The sequence below is a fragment of the Aethalodelphis obliquidens genome, unplaced genomic scaffold (genome assembly GCF_003676395.1).
Source record: "Aethalodelphis obliquidens isolate GAN/ISIS:26980383/991018 unplaced genomic scaffold, ASM367639v1 scaffold84, whole genome shotgun sequence".
In the NCBI taxonomy this organism is placed as follows: Eukaryota; Metazoa; Chordata; class Mammalia; order Artiodactyla; family Delphinidae; genus Aethalodelphis; species Aethalodelphis obliquidens.
The window spans coordinates 4465583-4489138 of NW_020838028.1; the positions used below are offsets into that span (position 1 = coordinate 4465583).

Consider the following 23556-nt stretch of genomic DNA (forward strand, 5'->3'; position numbering starts at 1 on the left):
CATGACAATTAAGCAGAGAACAGAATTAGAATTCAGTGTGGGGAATGTAGGCTTCATTTAGAAGTTTGCTAATAACTGGTCGTAGATTACAAAAATCTCATTCTCTTATGCCATATTCAATAGAGTACGTTTAATATACCATCATGGTATATTTATGTCCAGGAAGAAATAAGCTTTCTTAGAGCATTCCATTGAGCTACCCAACCACTGTCATGTTAGCTTCAATTGAGGGCGAAGATGACAGGGAGGACCTGAATTCTCGGTAAGAGTAGCCTGGAAATTGAGAAACTGGAAAGTCACAGGCAATATTCTTCTGTCAAACTATTCACGCTTTGAATCCACAGGCAAGGCAACAGAGAAAGATCCGTTTTTCATTTTATCTAAAAGGTTATAATAGTAGCTTAGACTACAGAGAAACTCTGTACGTTGCTCCAGCCAGCTTCCAGTATTAAATACACACAGGATAAATAGCTTTCCCTCCTTCCCAAATGCATTCCTTTCACTCTTTATATTCATTCAGTATCTATTTTGATAGCAAACCATGGTTAGCAATTAGGTCACATTTGACCTCATGCTTTAGATGAGCCATAGGCCTTCACACTGGCAATTGCCCACCCAGGATGCTTTTCTCCAGGTATCTGCATGGTTAAACCCTTCAATGTCACCTCCAATGTCTTCTTAATGTCATTTTTCTACCAGATCCCCCAATCTTGCTATTTTTTTCACAGCATTAATCATCTAAGATACTATATAACTTTGATGTAAATTATTGGTCCCTTGCTACTAGGAATGTGAACTATATGAAAGCAGGGATCTCTACATTGTTCATTGATTAATATTAAGCACCTAGAATAATTTGCACAACATATGTGCTCAGTATTCATGGAGTAAATCTATTAAAGCTGGTAACATGCCCCCTCTGGATAAATGATTCCCACATCTCCACTTCCTTTCAAGAGGATATCTCACAGCACCTCCAACTCAATATGCCAGAACAGCTCTTCACACTTCTCAGAAAACTGCTTTATCTCCTGTTTTCCCCATTTTGGTCAATGAAACCTGAGTCACACAAGACCCAAAACTTTTCATATCTAAGTAACTAAATCCAGGTATATCTACCATCTCAATATATAACGTACATGTATCTCCACTTCCTGAACCCAGCTACCACTGTCTTTGTTCATATGCTCTTAATCTAGCCATTGGACTCCCTAACAGTAAAACACTGGTCTCCTTGCTTCTGATGTCATCTCTTCCACTCAGCAAACTGCAGCCAGAGTGTTCATTCTGATAAGACACCTGATTTAAAAATCTCAGTTATTCCCCATATCCCAAAGAATGAAGTCTCAGCCTAAACTTGAAAAAGCTTATTTATGACCTTGCTCCTACCATTCCAGCTTCACCTCCTACCAATTCCCCAACAGCCTCCAGAACCTCCAGACATAACAAACTGCATCCTGTTCTGCAAGTGTGCCACTATTTCTCACCACCATATCATGGCATGCTTTTCTCCTGCCTAGAATATCTTTCTTCTACTTATTTGCCTTCACCCTCTACCTAGTGCTATATAACATTACATTCAATTTACTTTCCTTCCTCTCCTCCCTCCCAATCTAAACACCACTGCAAAGGCAACGAATGTGTACCTTTCTTATTCCTGTTGCTTAGCACAGTAAAGGTACTTATTAAATACTGATCAAATAAATATATTATTCATATGACCACTACATGAGCCATTCTGAAGAACCTAAATAATAGTTTGTACCTTTTGGTTACTCAGAAAACTTCCAATGAGCACTATTAGATTATGGCTCCTATTACACTTCTCATGACACTAATGCCACTTCATTTTTGAGCAAAAGGTACCAATGAGAATCCTTTAGCTCTAGAACCTAAAGCAGTGATTCTCAACCCTGTCTGCACATTAGAATCATCTAAAGAGCTTTAAAAAAAAATACTAATGCCTAGGTCTTGTCCTCTGAAATCCCTATACGGTTGCCTGGGACATTTTTTTTTAATCTTAAACTTATCTTAGGATGAGATCCATTGATGTTAAAGCAAGGTAAACATATTCCTGATACCCTAAATTAAAACAAGAAGTTTTTAAGTATAGACTTGAACCTAAAAATTACATAATACTACTTCTACTTGAAAATGTTTAAAATTCCAGACATCTAAAACAAAAATGAATTTTAGAATATAGTTAAAGTCTGTGAAGAAAAAAAATAACATTGGATGTCAATTAAAATGGTCAAAATAAAGAATCCACAAGAATTAATCATTGTTCAGTGCCCAGGGAGAGATAAATGCAGGCAATGATACTTAAAAAAAAGCCAAGAAAATTTAAATATAATCTTGAGAGAGAGCTTAAGTGTGGGTGAACAACAGACAATGGTAGAATCCAAGAAAACAGAAAGGAATTGGGGAAGATAAAACGTCCATGAGAAAGATACAAAGTACCAGGGCAGAAGACTGGCATTGCAAAGGAGTGGGAAATGAGCCTGCATAAGTATTCAACAAGCTTTCATTTCCTCCCCTGAAGTAGATATTATCCCTCCCATTCCAGAAAAAAAAACCACAGAGGCTCTGAAAAGCTCAAATCTCAGAGGCATACGGAGCCTGGAATCAGACTCAGGCCTGTATGACTTTAAAAACCAAGCCCTTTCCACCATATCACCTTGCTTCACAAAGCAAACAGGCAAGGACAGAGAAAACAAAATTCAAGGGCATTAAATGGCACAACAAAGCAAAAAAACAGGGACCTGCCTGGTGGCACAGTGGTTAAGAATCTGCCTGCCAATGCAGGAAACATGGGTTCGAGCCCTGGTCCGGGAAGATCCTACATGCCGCGAAGCAACTAAGCCCGTGTGCCACAACTACTGAGCTTGCACGCTGCAACTACTGAAACCCGTGTGCCTAAAGCCCGTGCTCTGCAACAAGAGAAGCCACCACAATGAGAAGCCCGCGCACCACAACGAAGAGTAGCCCCCGCTCACTGCAACTAGAGAAAGCCCACGCAACAATGAAGACCCAACGCAGCCAAAAATAAATAAATTTTAAAAAAATAAAGATACATGTCAACTAAATACTTAAGAAAAAAATGCGAAAAACTAGAGGAGGAGCTCCCTGTAGGCTTTTAAACCTAGAAATAAGGTGAGGGGAAAAAATGTCATTCCAAATGACATTAACCTGGCAGTATACAGGAAGGACTGAAGGTGAAGAGGCTAGAGGAAAGGAGATTGCTGATTGCTTCATAATGAACAATAGACCTTAGTACTATTAAAGTACTGCATTCTTTAGTAGTTTTACAAGTTACTTGACTTTTCACTGCTTTAAGGAAACTTCTTTTATGTAAGTATTAAATACTTAGTAGTAGATTATTGTTCATCATAAGTGATCAAGTAACAGAAATTACTCAAATAGGCAAAGTTTGTGTGTAATATTTTCAAATCTACATCTCATTTCACATCTGGATGGAGTTTACAGTCTTTAGTGGTCAGCCTCCTTCCAGTCTTTTACCCTCCATTTCACCCTTAAAAAAGGATACTCAGGGCTTCCCTGGTGGCACAGTGGTTGAGAGTCCGCCTGCCGATACAGAGGACACGGGTTCGTGCCCCGGCCCGGGAGGATCCCACATGCCGCGGAGCGGCTGGGCCCGTGAGCCATGGCCGCTGAGCCTGCGCGTCCGGAGCCTGTGCTCCGCAACGGGAGAGGCCACAACAGTGAGAGGCCCGCGTACCGCAAAAAAAAAAAAAAAAAAAGGATACTCAATTAACTTTGCTAATATGTCATTCATATTTGAAGTTTCCCTGATCAAGAACCCAAACAGTTTCTTATTAATTAACTGTAACAAATCCAAACATCTCTGCCCTTTACATGCCCCCTTCTACCATCTCACCTAAACTTCTGTTCTCTCGGAAAGGATCATTCATGCCTTCCTCCTCACTGGGTCACAAAGTAACAAACACTACCCTGGAATTGTCTTATTTCCCAAACCACAATACCTCTTTCTATTCTCTCACTCAACTTCCAAACATCCATAGAGGCCCAGTTCAAAATCTATTATTCTCCAGAAAGCCCATTACTGAACCCTACAACACTCACAAAAGATTCCATACCAATGGCTGCGAAGCCCACGTGTGACTCATGTTTAGCCCAGGTTTCTTTTTTTTTTTCTTTTTCTTTTTTTTTTTTTTTTCGGTACGCGGGCCTCTCACTGTTGTGGCCTCTCCCGTTGCGGAGCACAGGCTCCAGACGCGCAGGCTCAGCGGCCATGGCTCACGGGCCCAGCCGCTCCACGGCATCTGGGATCTTCCCGGACCGGGGCACGAACCCGTGTCCCCTGCATCGGCAGGCGGACTCTCAACCACTGTGCCACCAGGGAAGCCCCAGGTTTCTTTTTTTTTTTTTTTAATAAAACTTTAGTCCATTGACCACACTTAAAAACTGGAAGATAACCCTTTAAGAAACTATATTTCCAACTTTCCTTGAAAAGGCTGGACACTCTGGCAACGCTGGGATCACACAGTCACACAGCCACAATCAGCTGTAGCTGAGTAGCAGCTGACGTCTTTTGAAAGATTTTTACATTTTGTTTGTTTTTGTTTGTTTGTTTGTTTTGCGGTATGCGGGCCTCTCACGGCTGTGGCCTCTCCCGTTGCGGAGCACAGGCTCCGGACACACAGGCTCAGCGGCCATGGCTCACGGGCCCAGCCGCTCCACGGCACGTGGGATCTTCCCGGACCGGGGCACGAACCCGCATCCCCTGCATCGGCAGGCGTACTCTCAACCACTGCGCCACCAGGGAAGCCCGGATTTTTACATTTTAAAGTCAGGAGATGACATCAACCGCCTGACTTCTGAGGCTGTATCTGCAGCAACTGCAATGATTCAAGAAATACTTGACTGCCTATTAGGCACTGGAGTTACAAAAGTAAACAAGACAAACACAGTCCCTCCCCAAAAGCCTAGCTTAGTAGCACAGACAAAGAGATAAGCAATCAGGATACATCCTATAAGTGCTACTAAAAGGGAAGTAGAGGGCACTTAGCACACAGCAAGGGTACCTAATTCTGTCTATGGAAAGTCAGGGAACACCCCCTCAGAGAAATTGACTAAACTGAGATCTTTAGCAGGTATAGGAATTATCCAGAAAAAGGTAGGGTAAGGATCAGGAAAATCAAAGAACTTTTGCAAAGACGATGCCTGAAGAAAAAAGCATTAAGAAAGTGAAATCAGTTCCATATGGCTAGAGCCATGACCCACCCACAAACGCAGGTGTCAAAAGAAAGGGCTCAATTGAAAGGGCTGGAGGGAAAAAAACAAGTGTTAGTTAGGGTCAGGAGACGTAAGAAAATTTCCATAAAGAGGCTGAATAAGTAAAAGTTTGTTAAGCAAGGAAGAAAGGTTTCAGAGAGCCCAGATGTTGTGTTGAGGGGTGAAATGTGGAAGAAAAGTAGGGAGAAGCAGTGAAAGCCTAAATCAAGGCAGAGGGAGCGAGCATAAAGCAGCACGGGGATGGGGGTGTAGCATAGAAGACCAAAGGGGCTTACATCTTGGACGGTAACCAAGGATAACAGGGATGTGAAGCATGGCAGTTTTGGCTGGCCACAAGTTTGCCAAGAGAATTAGTCCCAACGGTCCCCTGGTGGACGCGGAGGCATTCGGGCCTCTCAAAATTCTGCTGCGCCCTGGCTGGATTGCACTTCCGTCTCTCTAGAAGACATCGGCTTCAGTCTGGATTGATTGTGCAGGCTCCAGGAGAGGCTCTGAGCTCCAGGCTGCTGGCACGCAGGCTCCCAGGGAGTGATTAGAGGCCTGGTCTGTGTGTGCTGGTTGGTAGAAGTTAAGTATAAACTACCTTGCATTATTTTCTGTTTTTTCTGTCGGAATGATGGGCTTGTTTACAGCCACTTGGGGAAAAAGCAGTGTGTGCCCATTACAGATTTACAGGAAGAAAAAAGGTGCCAAGAAAGTTAACATGTGTCCATACCAATATTCAGGATGAGTCATTCTGTGAATCCGAGTCTCCCCAGGTTGACCTTGTCTCCCCAACGAGACTGAGATATCCTCCAGAAAAGGACCGCTTTACACTTTTTTGTAGCTGCCGAAGTGCCTATAACCGAACTGGGTACGTCGAACACATTCAGTAAATTTACCGACTTACTAACTGACCTCGGCTCACTGAAGTCACCTAGTTCAGTCCTCTTTTTGCATATTACGATGCTAAAGAGAAGCGAACCTGTATCACAGACTCAACACTTTCCTTTATTCCAAACTCCGCTGCGTCTCTCCACCCTCAACCGCAGGAGCAGAATCGTTGCACGATTCAAATGCAGCGGGAAACTCCAGGTTCCGCCGCGGAAAGGCCTGCCCTCCCGCGCACTCCCCTCTCCCCGGTGTAGCAGCCCGTGCCCGTCCCCGTCCACCTCTCGGAAAGGTAAAACGCGCTCACCGACTCTGGGCCGCCGGGAGACCCCGTAAACGTAGTCGTTCACTCGTCGCAGCGCTTCCAGGGAGGCACTTCCGGCGCGCGCGATGACGTCGGCAAAAGCGCCCGCCCCCTAGACCCGCCTCCGGGGCTTGGGTCAAAGGACATCCTGGAAGAGGCAGTGCTGCTAACTTCTTGTCGCCGGCTCCTGACCCTTCCCAGGACCCGTGATGCCAAGGCAGCTGCAAGGGGCGACGAACTGTCGGGGTTGAGCCCGGAGCGAGCTGAGGGCTCGCGCTCTTCTAGTCTCCCGGGCCTGCCCCACGTGAAGGTAAACGCCTACCCAGCTGCGGCCTTTCTCCCTGCGGGCTCCTCCCCAGACCCAGCTGCCGGAAACATTTGACCCTCTCTCCCGCCACCCTTTTTATTCCAAGACCTTTACTTTTCCCTGCCCTCGCATTCCCACCAGAACGGCTAACGTGTGAAGAGTTTCAGTTGGAAGCTTTTAAAAAGCGACCTGTCGATGAAGTTGTCCCCCAAAACATCCCAAGTATCAAGCGGTTTTCCCGTTACATCGCGAACTGGCACGCCTTAGAATCAATATTTTGACATTTGTGATTGTAAATACACCACACACACTTTTTAAATCGAAAATTTGAACTTGGTTGATTGAGTCTAATATAACTTTCAGAGATAATTTTCTGACTTTGCAATATACGGTATGAAAATGAATTACAGATTATATTTGTAAACTGAAAAATACATATACAGGTCAATACCCTTCAGGGCCCTGAAAACTATTCCAATAATGAAATGTATCATTTCATAATTTAGCAATAATATGCAAAATTAGAGATTTGAAAGAACTTTATTTACATCGTCAAAATGTGAGGCTAAAATTTCCTCTTAGCACCGCTCCAGAGAAAAATATTCAGACAACCAAAAAGTTACCCAGGCAAATTAGTGAAAATCAACAGCAAAGTTTCTTTCTGAGCTCCCAGGCTCTTTCTCACGTGGGTAGGCAGGGTATTAGGTATATGTGAAAGCACTTTCTTGCTCTCAGCCTGAGGGGAGGTTAAGAGTAGCCTCAGAGTTTTTCCTTCATCTGTTTGAAACCCACCTCTCCATTCACGCCATATTCCATCACTGAAAGGGGTTAGTGTAAAGAATCTACTTGAAAGAAGGACCAGAAAACTCTTTTAAGTGGTGTCTGGAGAAAAGGAATCCCTTAATTCACCCAGCTGGAGTCAATGTTCCTGAGTATTACTAAGACGGAAAGTATATAAATTTGTCACTTACCTATAGTATTGGTTTTACTTGGAATGAAGAATACCTGGTTTAAATTGCTTCTGGGTTTGTTTGTTTGTTTTTTAGAAATGAGTGGTGGATTGGCCCCAAGTAAAAGCACAGTGTATGTATCCAACCTGCCCTTTTCCCTGACCAACAATGACTTATACCGGGTAAGTTTTTGTATTAGTATTGTTATCCACTGAATTCTCTATTTGAGATACAAATGTAGCTTAAGCAAACAGTTCTCTTAGGCAAAATTCATAATAAATACATTACAATGCACTTAAATCATTAATACCAAAGACATGTATGGTAAACATAAGTAAGTGAAAAAATTAGACACTTGTAATTTCCAAAGAGAATTCCCAGTGCTTTATAGAGGATAACAAGTTTTTTATAAACACAGAAGCCACTACTAGCATAATGATGCTGATTTTTCCTCCTTGCTTACTTGGCTTTTGAAACTGGTAGTGGGGTGGAGGTTTTGGAGGAAGGGCTGATGGAAGCAAAACAGATCCCTTTCCTAATCCTCCAATCCTGAAAGTATATCTTAATTTATATATGTGGCGAAAACTTAACAGTTTAATAAAGTTTGTTTTCAGTTCAGGATAGGGGTGACTGGAGGAGAAAAAAATCCCTTCCAACATCTTCTTTCACCTTGTTACCTTACAGAGAACAAAATTTCCTTCTGTGCCTGTCCTGCAGATGGGTGGTTGAGAGGGACTGGAAGGAATGGCATGAGTCATATCTACAAGTGTGCCCGCTTTTCTCTGCTACTTTGGGTAGATGTTAAGTACAGTAGAGAGATGCTGCATAGGTGATACATAGTACTCGATTAATTAATTAACATAGCTTGAGTCTCGAACAGAGAAGAAAACAAACTTTATTGTCCTTCCTTGTATCCAAATAGAGACATCTCTTTTTATTGAACACTTACTATATGCCAAGGACCACTTACAAGTACTAGGTACACATCAGTGAACAAAAAGGTGAAAATCCCTTTCGGCACTCACAATGTAGCAAGATAGAGAAACAATTTGAAATATAAAAAATTTAAATGATGTTATTTGTTAGATACTAAGTTAATACTAAGGTATTAGGTGCTAAGGAGAAAAAATAAAGCAGGAAAGGAGGGTTATTAAATAGTGAAATTTTACTTTAGGAAGGTGACTTTCGATTAAGACATGAAGGAAGTAAGAGGCAGCTATGCAGATGTCTAGGGGGGACAAGCATTTCAGGCAGACAGAGTAAATAAAGTGGAGAGAAGAGGAGGGGCAATCAGAGGTAAGCCCATTCAGGGGTGCCTTATAGGGCTTGCATAGATAATGGTAAGAACTCTGAATGAAATGAGAAGCCATTAGAAATGTTATGTAGAAAACTGTCTTTCATACAGATGGCCAATAGGCACATGAAAAAATGCTAAACATAGCTAATTATTAGAGAAATGCAAATCAGAACTACAAGGAGGTACCACCACACACTGGTTAGAATGACCATCGTTAAAAAGTCCACAAACAATAAATGCTGGAGAGGGTGTGGAAAAAAGGGAACCCTCCTACGTTGTTGGTGGGAATGTAAATTGGTGCAATCACTACGGAAAACAATATGGAGGTTTCTCAAAAAACTAAAAGTAGAGTTGCCATATGATCCTGCAATCCCAGTGCTGGGCATATGTCCAGAAAAAACTATAATTTGAAACGAGACATGCACCTCTGTGTTCATAGCAGCACTATTCACAATAGCCAAGACATGGAAATAACCTATATGTCCATCAACAGATGAATGGATAAAGATGATGTGAGATAGATATACATACACACACACACACACACACACACACACACACACACACACACACACAATGGAATACTACTCAGCCATAGAAAAGAATGAAATACTGCCATTTGCAGCAACATGTATGGACCCAGAGATTATCATACTAAGTAAAGTAAGTGAGAAAGAGAGACAAATACTGTATGATATCACTTATATATGGAATCTAAAATATGACACAAATGAACTTATCTACAAAATGGAAACAGACTCACAGCCATAGAAAACAGACTTGTGGTTGCCAAGGGGGAGGAGTGGTGGGGAAGGGATGGATTGGGAGTTTGGGATTAGCAGATGCAAACTATTATATACAGAATGGATAAACAACAAGGTCCTACTGTATGGCACAGGGAACTGTATTCAATATTCTGTAATAAACCATAATGGAAAAAATATGAAAAAGAGTATGTGTATATATATATATGTATATACATGTATATGTGTGTATATATACATATACACTTTGCTGTACACCAGAAACTAACACAACATTGTAAATCAACTATACTGCAATAAAGTAAATTTTTTTAAAAAAAGAAAGAAAATGAAAGGCAAACCACAAAAAAAAAAAAGAAAAGAGAGAAAACTATCTTTTTGGTCTTCAGAATTCAGTATTACTAACACTGCAATCCAGTTATACTATGTTCCATGGTTACACAACTTATAGAACTCAAGCATTTATTATTACTGATTACATACATTAATGTATTCTGAAGGACTTTTGTACCAAGCATTATATAATAAATAGGACCGGCTGAAACAGTAGAAGTAGATAAGATTGCTTAGAGTGAAGATGTAGATGTAAAAGAGAAGAAAGGGCCAACTGTAAAGTACCACCAACATATTAGGGTGGGCAGAAGGAGACTGATGGGAATGGATTTTTCATTATAGAAGCTTTTTTGTTTTATGAACAGTCTATGTAAGGATTTGTCTTCTGACATAGTGATTGCTTGATGGAGTGGGGGGCTGGGGGGTAGGCCAGGAACAGTGATATTCCACAACATTGATAGCTGAAGCACAGGGTTTCTCTGGAGCTATGGTGGGGTTGATAGTTGTCATGGATATACCACAGGAACACTCAGCTGTGCAATGTGTGTGCCTTCAATCTACCACACATGAATAGTGGGTTTTTTTCTCTGTATGCACTCTTTTGTCAGAAGTTTAGGAACTAAGGCAAATACCTGTGACACCAGTAGCCAAAAAAGAGGATTATGCTAGTCACTAAAAAAATATATCTTCGAGGGCTTGCCTTATAGACCAGAGGCTAAAAATTTTCATAAACTACAACAAACAATGTGGTCAGTATATACAGCCTGAAAATTTAATGTTCTTTTATGATTTTAAATTAAATTGCAAATTATTATGTGGTCTTTTGTTTCAGATATTTTCCAAGTATGGCAAAGTTGTAAAGTAAGTATATCAGATTTTGAAACTTCATTTAAAAGTCTATCAGAATTTACTTCTCCATTATTTTCTTAATGGAAGTAGATTTACTGTTTTTTATAAAACAGATATTTGATATAAAAAAGAAATAAAAATACTACTGTTAACATTTTATATATATTTCAGTAATTTTTTAATATACATAAATATCTATAGACAAGTTTTAAAAGACAATTCTATACATGCAATTTTGTTGTCTTTTTTTTAACTTGACATTATATTGTAAATATTTTTCCATGTACCATATAGATACATCCTTGTATTTAATGATTTCATGGTATTCCTTTATACGGCCTAATTTATTTAAATAATATAATTTTGTACTATATTACTAAGAACTAAAACTGATCCTGTTATCCAATATAAGACATAAGTGAAAGGCTCCGATTAAATATATATTTTAGGTACTAGGAGGTGTGTTATCAAGTATACTATAAATGGATTATTATTTGTCAAACAAATAGGATATAAAAACAAACACAGTTGACTCCTGAACAATGCAGGGTTAATGAGAGTGTAAAGTAAAAGCAAGATAGTGTTATTCTATCTTACAACTAATAATATGTTCTGGTATAAATTTAAAGTCATATTTAAAATCCCAAGAATTTAGAGCATATTTATCTTGCCTAGTTGTTTTTCTTTTAGCTTTGATAAATGAATGTTAAACAGTTGAAGTTCATGTGCATCCTGAGGTTAACTTCTTTTAAACTTACTTCTCTATTAAAAAATAATCAAGGGCTTCCCTGGTGGCGCAGTGGTTGAGAGTCCGCCTGCCGATGCGGGGGACACGGGTTCGTGCCCCGGTCTGGGAAGATCCCACGTGCCGCGGAGCGGCTGGGCCCGTGAGCCATGGCCGCTGAGCCTGCGCGTCCGGAGCCTGTGCTCCGCAGCGGGAGAGGCCGCAACAGTGAGAGGCCCGCATACCGCAAAAAAAAAAAAAAAAAAATCAAAAATGCTACTAGGTCTTCAGAATTTCAAACAGTGATCATTATCAATCAGAACACTAATAATGATGATACGTAACAATGAATACATAAATACGCTATGCATTGTTCTAATATCTTTACATAAATTATCTCATTAAAGTCTCACAACTACCTTTTAAGGTAGCTACTGTTATTATCCTGATATTATAAATGACAAAACTGAAGCACACAGTAAACCTAAAATCATATTGCTGGTTAGCAGTGGAGCCAAGGTTTGAATCCAATAGTTTGATTCCAGCCTGTTCCTTTAACCTTTACCTTTTCTTGATTTTCCCCTGTCAGAATCGCTGAATGAATTTCCGTACAAATACATAATTATAAGCCATGAGAATGCTATGAAGTTAGACACAGAGTTATAAGCACCTGTAAACAGGGAAGACCTGATCTAGTCTAGAGAGTCAGGGTAGATTTACCTAAGTCATTATCCTTTGAGTTGAAACCTAGAGGCTGAGTAAGAGTTAAGTAGGTTAAAAGAATGGGAGGAACATTTCAGGTAGAGGGACTTGCTTGTGCAAAGGCCCTGTGGCAAGAGAAAATAAAGCGAGATCAAGAAACAGAAAGAAGGCCAGTGTGACTTGAGATGAGTGAGCAAGAGGGAGAGAGCACAAGACAGGTCCAGAGATGGAAGCAGTTTCCTCTAAGGGCACCAAGAATCCATTAAATAATTTTAAATGAGGGAGTGACATGATTTGAATTTTTAGAAGCTTATTCCATCCAGCTTCAGTGTAGATATTGGATTGGAGGGGAACAAGAGCAGGTGCAGGGAGACCAGTCAAAAGATATAACAATAGCCCAGGGGAGAAATTTGGACTAAGATGATACAGGTAGAGAGGTAAAGAGTGGTCAGATTTGAGAGATCATTAGGCAGGAAAATGGGTAATACTTAATGATATACTTACTTTGTATGTAAGGGTTGGGTGAGCGAGAAGGAGGTGTTATGGATGACACCCAGGTTTCCCAGAATAGTGTCTGCTTCACTTCATGTGCTTAAATGAGTACATCATCTACTTTATATCAGGAAATGGTACCACTGTCTAGCTTTTTTCCCATGCTGGAGACATGGGAATCATCCTAGGTTTGTCTTTTTAAATCCTTGATGTAATTATTTTTCTGTTACCGTAGAAGGTACCTCTATCAAAGTAATGTATTTTAATTGGTTTATAGGTCTTTCTCCACCTCTAGACTGTAAGCCTTTTCCTGAGGATAAAAACCCATCCTACTGCCAGTGCTTAGTACCTGTGCTTGAGGCTAATGGAAAGACTGAATGGCCACATGAACAAACAAATGGATGCACGCTTTTGAGAAACTGCTTTCCCATTTGTATCTGTCTTTTTGTTTTAACATATTGAGGTAGGATTAATAGGGGTTACAGAGACAACCTTAAAGAAGATTTTTATATCAAAATAGGTGAGATGAAAGGAACATTTTATAGATAAAGCTTAGAGAGGTGCCTGGCAAATAATAGAGTAAAAATTCCATCACATGTATCCAAACATAAAGATTTGTTATTACTGCAAAAATAAATTTTTTGAATAGGGGAGATGAGGCATTGTTTATACAGAGATTTCAGTGGAGACAAGCAGAAAAGAAAGGAGAAGAAATTATTTCCAGTTAAGAACTGATACATTCTGAACCCTGAAGAAGGAGTGAAATTTTAATGGGCAAAACATTGAGATTTGAAAGCGGATAGAAGCCATACGAACAGAGGCACCAGTTTAGGGGAAGTTCAGGCCATGCTTCATGAACACTGAGTGCCTTCTTGTGGCTAGACCTCATAGTTTGCAAGTGAGGAGCAGTGAAAGATGAGGGAAGGGGAGCCATAATCATGAAGGATATTGATTGCTGGACCAAAGAATAGGCAACTTGAAGAACCAAAGATTTTTGAGCAAAGGAATAAGTGATTTTATTTATTCCTCAAGTAGAAGACTTTTCCCCTAGCATGTGAGCATAACTTAACACCAAGGGAACCAGTAAGAATAGATTATGGAAACAGTAATGCCACCGTGGACAAGAAAAAAAGCAGTGGGAATGGAAAAGAGAGGACAGATGAAAGAGGTCATTAACTGAGTATGACTTAGAAAGCTAACACTTCCAAATAGTACTTTCAAAAAAAATGATTTATGACTTTAACTGACCATCACAAACATTATGAAATTTTTAAAAAGTTAAAGTAACTATCTTACTTTATACTTCTTTCAAAATTGGTTAAAAACTTTCCTGTTTATGCTAACTGGTGTGGCTTTGAAGAAAACCAGCCTAAACTTGAGCTGCGTCAAGTGCTTGACTTCTCTTCCTTCCTTCTAAGCCCAATGAATAAACAGATGCAGCCTTTTGAGAAAGTAAACCATTTTAGTTGCCCATTTTTCCCTAAATTATTGTAACTTATATTTTTTTTTATAAGACATCACTTTTCTTAATATCATGGCATCTTTTTACCAATTTCATTCCAATGACTCTATAGGTACCTAATCCCAAATCCAAATAAAATAAATTTTAATATGTGAAACGTAATACTAAATCAAATTTCTGTTTATTTATTCATTCATGTTCTCTTGTCTGTTTTCCTGTTAATTCAGTTTTTAGAAAATTATTAAGCTTTGTCTTAGAGCTTTGTCTCTTTTTTTGCTATTTGGAAATAATTTCAAATTTATAAGTTACAAAAATAGTACAAAGAACATCAAAATATCCCTTGCCCAGATTGACTTATTAACATTTTATCCCCATTTACTTTATCATTTGCACTCTCTCCCCAATGTGTGTGCATGTATGTGTGTGTGTGTGTGTGTGTGTGTATACACACACACACCTATATGAGTATGTTTATATATATCTATGTGTATACATACACACAATTTGTTTTTGTGAGTCATTTGAGGCTGTTATAAACATCATCACCCTTTACTCCTAAATACTTCAGTGTGTATTTCCTACAAATACAATAGCGTTATATGTTATATAACCACAGTACAGTTACCAAACTCATAAATTTATCCTGATGCAGTACTTTTGTTGAATCAGTCATCCATGTTCCAGTTTTGTCACTTGACCCAATAATGTCCCACATAGAATTTTTTGCCTCTAGTACAGAATCCAGTCTAGAGTTAGGTGTTATTTTAACTGTCCTATCTTTTTAGCCTCCTTTAATCTGGAACATTTATAAATAATATAGCTCTAACCCATCTTTTTTTCCCCTCATTTTGTGTTTTCCTGATGTTGCCTCATGATTATGTGGTGGTTATGTATTCTTGGGTGGCATACTCTATAGGTGATGTGTTCTGAGGGTGTCACATCTGGATTCATACAGCATGCATCTGTCCCTCATTAGTGATATTAATTTTGATCACCCAGTCAAGACGTTAACCAACTTCTCCACTGTATAATTACTTTTTTTCCCTTTTGCAACTAAGAAGCAGTCAGTGGGAGACACTCTTGAGACAATGCAAACATCCTATTACACATAAAAATTTCATTTTAGACATAGCATTTGTTGATAATTCTTGACTGATCCAGTACCATGATTGTTTCAAATGGTGATTTTCCAACTCTAGCACTCCCTATACATTCACCAGTCATCCTTTGGCATTCAATAGCTCTCCTTTCTCCCCCTTTTATTTATTATCAGTATGGACTTATGAATTCCTTTTTTATGTGGTTTATAATTCATTACTGTATTTAATTATTTTGGTACTCAGACTGTCCTAGATTTGGCCAATCGGTGCTCCCTCCAACTGGCTTCTCTGTTCTTGTGCCATGCCCCATCGTTACTATTTTTTTCAAGTACTCCCTTTCTTTTTTTTTTTTAATTAATTAATTTATTTATTTTTGGCTGAGTTGGGTCTTTGTTGTTGCACGCGGGCTTTCTCTAGTTGCGGCGAGCGGGGGCTACTCTTTGTTGCAGTACGCAGGCTTCTCATTGCAGTGGCTTCTCTTGTTGCAGAGCACGGGCTCTAGGCGTGTGGGCCTCAGTAGTTGAGGCTCATGGGCTCTAGAGCGCAGGCTCAGTAGTTGTGGCGCACGGGCTTAGCCGCTCCGCGGCATGTGGGATCCTCCCGGACCAGGGCTTGAACCCGTGTTCCCAACATCAGCAGGCGGATTCCCAACCACTGTGCCACCAGGGAAGCCCCAGTACTTCCTTTCTGACATAGCAAGATGTTCCAAGAGCCCTGTTGAATATTTTCTTAAACTGTATTTAATGACATATGATGAGCGAGGACCACAGGACTAGGGATGGGTAAAGCATCAGGAAAAAGAACAGGCTCTGTGCTCTTACGACCATCCCTACCACTTACGTACCTTGGGTAGTATGGCTAAGAAGCACAGAAGTGGAGATTCCTTAAAAGAATATTAAGATTATAGTTATGTTCTAACACCTAGAAAAAAATAATTTGAGTAAATCACTTTACTTTTTGGGTAGAAGAGAACATCTCAGTTTTGTTTTGTTTTGTTTTTTCCTGCAGAGTGAGGGAGTCAGTAGAGAAGAGGAATTATGCTTACTCCTCAAGATTCCATTGTCTCTAATCTCTTCATCCTTCAACTCTGATTAATGTTAGATTTATCAGATACTCCTAATCATAGCTGTGTTCACTTGTGTGAAATCAGTATCACACTTTCCCATTTCCATTCTTCTTGATATCCCATGACTTTGAAGAGTTAGCTATTTGTCAAATATATTAATTTCCTTGCTTACTCTATAAATGTTTTATTAACCCTTTTTGACCACTTGAGTTTTTCAAGTATTTATTCATATATGTTGTTTATGCTGCCTTATTATTTTTAACTGGCTATTTGTTTATGCTTTAAGGGTTACTATAATGAAAGATAAAGATACCAGGAAGAGTAAAGGGGTTGCATTTATTTTATTTTTGGATAAAGACTCTGCACAAAGCTGTACCAGGGCAATAAACAACAAACAGGTAAGCCATTCATTCCCAACAAGGTTTTTAACCAAAAGCCTTTGTGCTTATCCAGGCTAAAAATGTGGGGATGAGGGGATAGTCAAGTCTGATGGATATCAGTAGGTCCTGAGGGTATTTAACGTACAGAATAGAGGTCAAAACTGTACTGGGTTCCCAAAACACTGGTAGAATATAAGGAATAAAAGTCTATTCTACAGGAAAGAATTTGTCACACCTAAGTGGGCAATTGCTAAAATAATCTAAAAAATAAAATGGAATTGAAGGTTTGAGGAAATGGGATCCAATATCTGTAGTTTTAGGTTTCAGTGAAATACATCCTATTGCATGTGCATTTTTCTCTGTTCTAGTTATTCGGTAGAGTGATAAAAGCAAGCATTGCTATTGACAATGGAAGAGCAGCTGAGTTCATCCGAAGACGAAACTACTTTGATAAATCTAAGTGTTATGAATGTGGGGTGAGTAAACCTAAAACAGTATAATTTTCCATAGTTTACTTGAAGGTATTTTTCACATCAGTGTTTTGTTTGTGTTCTCCAAGACTTCTGGATGGCTAAAATCAGGTTATGAAAGTTTTACTTTGGGACTCTAGACTCATGTAAGTAAACTCAATTGAAATGTCGTATGTAAAGTTAACCTGAGTTGGGTAATATAGGGTGGTATTTTCTCCAGTTTCCAAACCTTTGAAAGTTGTTAGATTAAAAAGTTTAAGACTAATTACTTACATTATTGTCTGAAAGATTTTAGTGACCCATAAATGATTTTAGTGACCCATAAATGATTAAGTATCACAAATCAGTAAAAACATTATGATATGACCCATCCTCTATGGGATATTGTTTTGAAGTTTTCCCCCCTATTTGTACTGCTGATAGTTCAGGAGCTGAACTATACCCAGATTTTCTTATCTAGTTCTCATCATCTGTTGTTATCCATTTAAACTTTGGGTGATTAGGAGAGATGTATAGCCACAACACAACGTTGCCCAAGGCCCATAATTGTATCAAGAGAATTTCAGTCTGGGTCTGTTGCTGCCTATTTCTAAAATGTCTTTATGTATACTAAAAAGCAGGATCCAGAGGTTAATGGGGAGCTTTCTACTGAAGAGTAGATTACTGAGAGACATTGTCCTGGCTACATGATCATATGGAAAGTAGAAGGAAATGTGTTGGGGTCCTTTCCCCAGTGCCACTCACTCCCCCTCAAAAATATATACATATACAGACAGATGGGTGGGTGAATAGACAGATGGATGGATGGACGGAAAGAGAAAGCAAGCAAGGCACTGGGTACATTCTGTAAATTTTTATGATTCTGACACCTAAGTTAATGTTTCAAAACCTGTGTTCCAGAGTCCATCATAAAAAAGAAAAAAAAGAAAGGAAAGGAGGGTGGAGTTGTTATGGTCAGATAAATAAGTATATATCCACATATTCACAGTAAATATTAAATTATCTAAGAACTCCTGGATGAATCTGTTAATCTGTCTTTTTGGTTTATGGATCCATAGATTTGTCATATTATACTTAGTACATTATAATATTTCTTAAAACATCCCCCCACAAAAATCTGTTTACGTTTATTTTAGCCTGATTTTTCCCAAAGCTATTTCACTATTAAACCCCTGCCCCCATTTTTTTTTTTTGTATGGCATATGTTAACAGTTTTTGGTATACCATTATTCCAAAAACAACTTGAAAAATGGTTCTCTAAGTACATCCTCTCAGCAGTTCATTAACAATAACACCTCTTGGGTTCAGCCGTGTCCCCAGGTATACAAAATACACAGTCTATTTGATGCTTTGTAAAATATACTTGAAAAGCATGATTATTTTTCTCTTCTGTTGTTCTAATCCTGGCTCAGCCTCTCTGCACACCCTCATTCTCACATATTACTTCTAAAGGTATTTTGGTAAGCTAATACACAGATTCATTGTCTCATTTTACAACTCAAACCATGTTATGGCTCATTATAATGTTATGGCTAGTCCAGCACTGTCAAATACAAACATATGCAAGCCACAGATTTAATTATAAATGTTCTAATAGCCACATTAAAAAAAGTAAACAGGGTAAAAACTTAATATATTTTAATTCAAAATATTTTCATTTGAATTATGGAATTAAAATTTTTTTAATTATAATATTTTACATTCTTTTTTCATACTGCCTTCACAATCCAGTATGTATCAATTCAGACAGGTTCTCAGTAACCACAAGAGAATTATAGCTAGTGGCTACCATAAGTGGACAGTGCAGGTGTAGTCTAGATATGAAAGAAGCAAAATGAAATTAATTGATAGGAAAAGTGAGGAAGACTTTAAATTTTCCATTTGTTTTTAAAAGAAAATGTTCAGCAACATCTTGGAAGTTAGGAATAGTTTTGTCCCCATTTTATCATAATAACTTAAAATTTTTACAACTAAGGTAGATGGTCCATTTAAATTTTGAATTATTTTATATCCTGAATCTTCAGATTTAAAATGTTTGAAGGAAGAAAACTTCTTTTACTCTTAGTGAAACGACTAGAATACTTCCTTATTGGGAGTTATAATATCATAATCTCTTCCTTCTAAATATTAAAGTAATGGGTTTTAATTTCTTTGTGTATATTCCCTGTGTGACAATATTCTTTTTTTAAATTAATTAATTAATTTATTTATTTATTTTTGGCTGTGTTGGGTCTTTGTTGCTGTGCGCGGGCTTTCTCTAGTTGTGGCGAGCAGGGGCTACTCTTCATTGTGGTGCGCGGGCTTCTCATTGCAGTGGCTTCTTGTTGTGGAGCATGGGCTCTAGGCACACGGGCTTCAGTATTTGTGGCTCGCAGGCTCAGTAGTTGTGGCTCGCGGGCTCAGTAGCTGTGGTGCACGGGCTTAGTTGCTCTGCAGCATGTGGGATCTTCCCAGACCAGGGCTCAAACCCGTGTCCCCTGCACTGGCAGGTGGATTCTTAACCACTGTGCCACCAGGGAGGCCCCTGTGTGACAATATTCTTTCTTAAGTTATAAAACATTTTAGTCTTAAGGAACCACCTAGTTTCTGTTAATAACACAACAAATTTAATATTTCTCCTTTCCTTTTTAATGGGAAACAAAAGGAAAGTGGACACTTAAGTTATGCCTGTCCTAAAAATATGCTTGGAGAACGTGAACCTCCAAAGAAGAAAGAGAAAAAGAAAAAAAAGAAAATTCCTGAACCAGAGGAAGAAATGTATGTATAGCCACTCTTAGCAAATGCATTATTGTGTAGCTTCTGTCTTTTTCCTAAGTGCATTCTGATTTTTTAAGTGCATTCTGATTTTTTTTTTAATAATTTAGTGAAGAAGTAGAAGAAAGTGATGATGAAGGGGAAGATCCTGCTCTTGACAGCCTCAGTCAGGCCATAGCTTTCCAGGTACTAAATAGTTCTTTTCTAAGGTACCATGCCATAGCTGCCTTGAGTTAACGGTTTTATATTCCTTGCTTACTTTATTAATCATCTCCTGATGGCAACCTCTGTCTTCCCCTTTGCCCCTAAACTTTAGGAGATAGGCTTTTTCTTTAAGGTCTTTAGAACAGTGTGGTGGAAAAGTGCCTGTCGGTTCTTTCTAGATTTTGAGGGCCCCACAACACTTTTACTGTCTTAATCTGTTTTCATTATAGAATTGAACAGAACTATTTGATTCAAGTGAATTTAGCCCAATGGAAAAGATTTTACTAAATCGAAGATACTGTTTTAAAAGAAGCTTCATTTTAAAACAAAACCAAAAACATATTTTTGACCATTAAATATCCTAATACAAGTATACAAAACATTTTTTGAAGAAGGGTGTATAACTTCCTGATTTTATATAACCACTTATTTTGTTTTAATGTAGTTGATAAATCGTAAATGCATACATCAATTTATTTTTTCCTTTTAGTTAACTAATGTATTTTATGTAACATTCCCACATCCAACAGGGATGACAAGTAGGCTTCATTTCATATGCCTGTTAATTAGTAGAACTTGTCTAAAATAATTTTGATTAACATGGTAAGACTGGGACAAAACTTGGGGGTAGGGGAAATGGCATCTTAATGGAGTAGAACTGTCTGCACGGGCTAGGAGGGTAGAGAGTGCTGGCACTTGTGATGTATGTTTTGCCATGTTTTGAATCAATGGACTGTAAATAATATTAAACAGATTCCTGATTTTGTTTTGTTTGTTTTCCGAACCACATTACAGCAAGCCAAAATTGAAGAAGAACAAAAAAAATGGAAACCCAGTTCAGGGGGTCCCTCAACATCAGATGATTCAAGACGCCCAAGGATAAAGAAAAGCACATATTTCAGTGATGAGGAGGAACTTAGTGATTAAAATTATATATATTATGTCAATATCATTAAAAAATTTTTTAAATCTTGGAGTATCAAGTTCCATTGGGACTAAAGATTACTTTTAGAATTTGAACATAAGAACACTTAGTACCAAATAGTTTTTTACTTTAAAATAGTTCATAGGAAATTGAAAAGTAATTTTAAAGTATGTTTATCTTGCATCAAGATTTGCTAATAATCATTAATCTTGAAAACAGTTCATTTGAATAAAAAAGAAAACTTAGTACTATCATAATAATGCTATTGTCATCCCAAGAAAAAAGGTAGATAAGTAAAAAGATTTGTTTGAGAAGTTCATTATAAAAGTTTATTCATGATTGGCTTATTTGAGGACTTTTGAAATAAATTTCATCTTTAAAACAAAAACCTCTTAAAGACTGAAAAGGTTGAATGATTTATTGTGATTAATGTTACTAAAATTTTCTCAAGAGAATTTTATTTTTAAATGTAGGTGTTTTTGTCATCTTATTTCTTTTACCTTTATCCCAATCTGGATACATTGTAATTACCCATAAAATTTAAAGTAAAGTAGCTCTCAAAGGTTTGTAACCAAAGAGCAGTAATTTGTTCTTTGGCACAAAGTTCCATTCCCCAAAAACAGCCAGCTTCTATATTTGTGCCTTTTCACTTGTACATACATCTTGCTAAATAAAATACATATATTTCTGCCACTTAATCCATAAAAGGATGAAAGAAGACTTTTCAATCTCCTATACTCCCCTCTGCCCTCCTCCACCTTCCCAACATGGCTACGTTAAAATTTTTGGTTAAATCCATATTTTATTGTTTTTATTTTAGGACCATTGAAATACTGTTCAGAGCTAATGAGTGTGCTATGATTACATTTTTCCTAGAGTTAAGAATTGCCTGGTTTTTTTCATGTATTATATTTCTTTGTATTTATGACTGAAGCTTCCCATACCTTTTGCAGATGGATATATGGGAATGGGATTACGGAGCCTTTAATTTTCTACTTTCGCTATTTCTGTACTATTGAATGCTTTTTAAAAGAACATCTATTTATTAGTTTCTTAATTGCTAAAAGCAATAAAAATATTTCCACTTTGAAAACTATAAAGGCAATGAAAGTGTTAACCCCTTACCAGCAAAATATCTTCTAGATCTCAGTGAGGAAACCAGACAAAAAGGTTGAATGCTGGACTCTATTTTCTGTTTCACCCATTAATTCATCAAATTTAAAGCAAAGAAAAAAATTGGGAAAAAACATGCCACAAAATACAGAAAAGTTTATATGAATACCTTAAAACAGAATAGAGAATGAGCTAGTGACATAAACAATATATAGAAAATTTAAAATAGTAAATGAAAGTATTTTATCAAAGAGTCTATTCAACTAGTAGGACATTAGTTTTTTTTTTTACCTAATTAAAAAAATTAGTGGTGATGAAGATGTCATAAGAATACTTGTATTATATACTGGCTAATTTCTGAAGGGTAATTTAACAAGTATCAACTATTAAGTATGTTCTATTGTTTGAACTAGAAACAACATTCTCTTTTATCCTAGGGTTCTAGTCAGAAATACAAATATTTATGTACAAAGGTATATATTGTTATTTAAAATTCAGAACACAAATAGTTAAATATCAACAAAAGATAAAGCATGATACATACAAAATGATTATTAGAAAGCATTAAAATGTTTCAGAGAATTCCTAATGGGATGGAAAAACATTATGGATTTAATGGCAAGTGCAAAATACCTGCTGTGTATGGATACATACATGCATATGGATGGGAAAGTCAACAACTAAGGTAGTAATGGCATAGCAGTTAAGACTATAGTCTCTTGACGGACATACCTAGGTTTCTGTGGCCACGTTTCCACTTAGAGTTGATGGCCTGAGGCCATTTACTTAACCTGAGTTCTCTGAAAAATAAAAAGGTACAAACAACACCAAAAGACAAATATTGTATAATTCTACTTATACGAGGTACCTACATTAGGTAAATTGATAGAGACAGAGTAGAATCGAGGTTACCAGGGACTGGGAGGAAGGGGGAAGGGAGTGTTATTGTTTAATGGGTACAGAATTTTTGTTGGGGATGATGAAAATGTTTTAGGTGTAGACAGTGGTGGTGGTTACACAGTGTTGTGAATGTACTTAATGCCACTGAATTGTATACTTAAAAACGGTTAAAATGGTAATTTTTTTTTTTTTTTCCTGCGGTGCATGGGCCTCTCACTGTTGTGGCCTCTCCCTTGCAGAGCACAGGCTCCGGACTTGCAGGCTCACGGGCGGCCATGGCTCACGGGCCCAGCCGCTCCGCAGCATGTGGGAT

General features: G+C 38.1%; 2 protein-coding genes across 9 annotated transcripts in view; one reads left to right on the forward strand and one right to left on the reverse strand.

Annotated features, from left to right (window-relative positions):
- PPHLN1 (periphilin 1) overlaps positions 1-6548 on the reverse strand; it is a 140104-nt gene extending 133556 nt beyond the window's left edge. For 4 of the 8 annotated variants that reach the window (XM_027093480.1, XM_027093479.1, XM_027093475.1 and 1 more), the window contains exon 1: positions 6455-6548. Coding sequence is in view for 1 of the 8 variants with exons in the window: in XM_027093476.1 (XP_026949277.1) it covers positions 5553-5592 (40 nt within the window). In the remaining 7 variants the exon portion in view is untranslated. Of the gene's footprint in view, positions 1-5552; positions 5905-5992; positions 6308-6454 lie in introns of those variants that run through there. The other 4 variants (XM_027093478.1, XM_027093473.1, XM_027093476.1 and 1 more) reach the window with 4 other exon arrangements.
- Positions 6549-6565: 17 nt separating this feature from the next.
- ZCRB1 (zinc finger CCHC-type and RNA binding motif containing 1) lies at positions 6566-21698 on the forward strand. The gene is made up of 8 exons (XM_027093481.1): positions 6566-6761; positions 7805-7890; positions 10935-10963; positions 16784-16895; positions 17246-17353; positions 19992-20104; positions 20212-20287; positions 21101-21698. The coding sequence occupies exons 2-8, from the start codon at positions 7807-7809 to the stop codon at positions 21230-21232; spliced, it is 654 nt and encodes a 217-aa protein (XP_026949282.1). The 5' UTR covers positions 6566-6761; positions 7805-7806; the 3' UTR covers positions 21233-21698.
- The last annotated feature ends 1858 nt before the right edge of the window (positions 21699-23556 follow it).

Coding starts and splice junctions, on each gene's coding strand:
- ZCRB1 (XM_027093481.1), top strand. CDS start 7,807: ATGAGTGGTGGATTGGCCCCAAGTAAAAGCACAGTGTATGTATCCAAC. Junction 10,964..16,783: donor AAGTATGGCAAAGTTGTAAA/GTAAGTATATCA, acceptor TTATGCTTTAAG/GGTTACTATAATGAAAGATA. Junction 16,896..17,245: donor GGGCAATAAACAACAAACAG/GTAAGCCATTCA, acceptor TCTCTGTTCTAG/TTATTCGGTAGAGTGATAAA.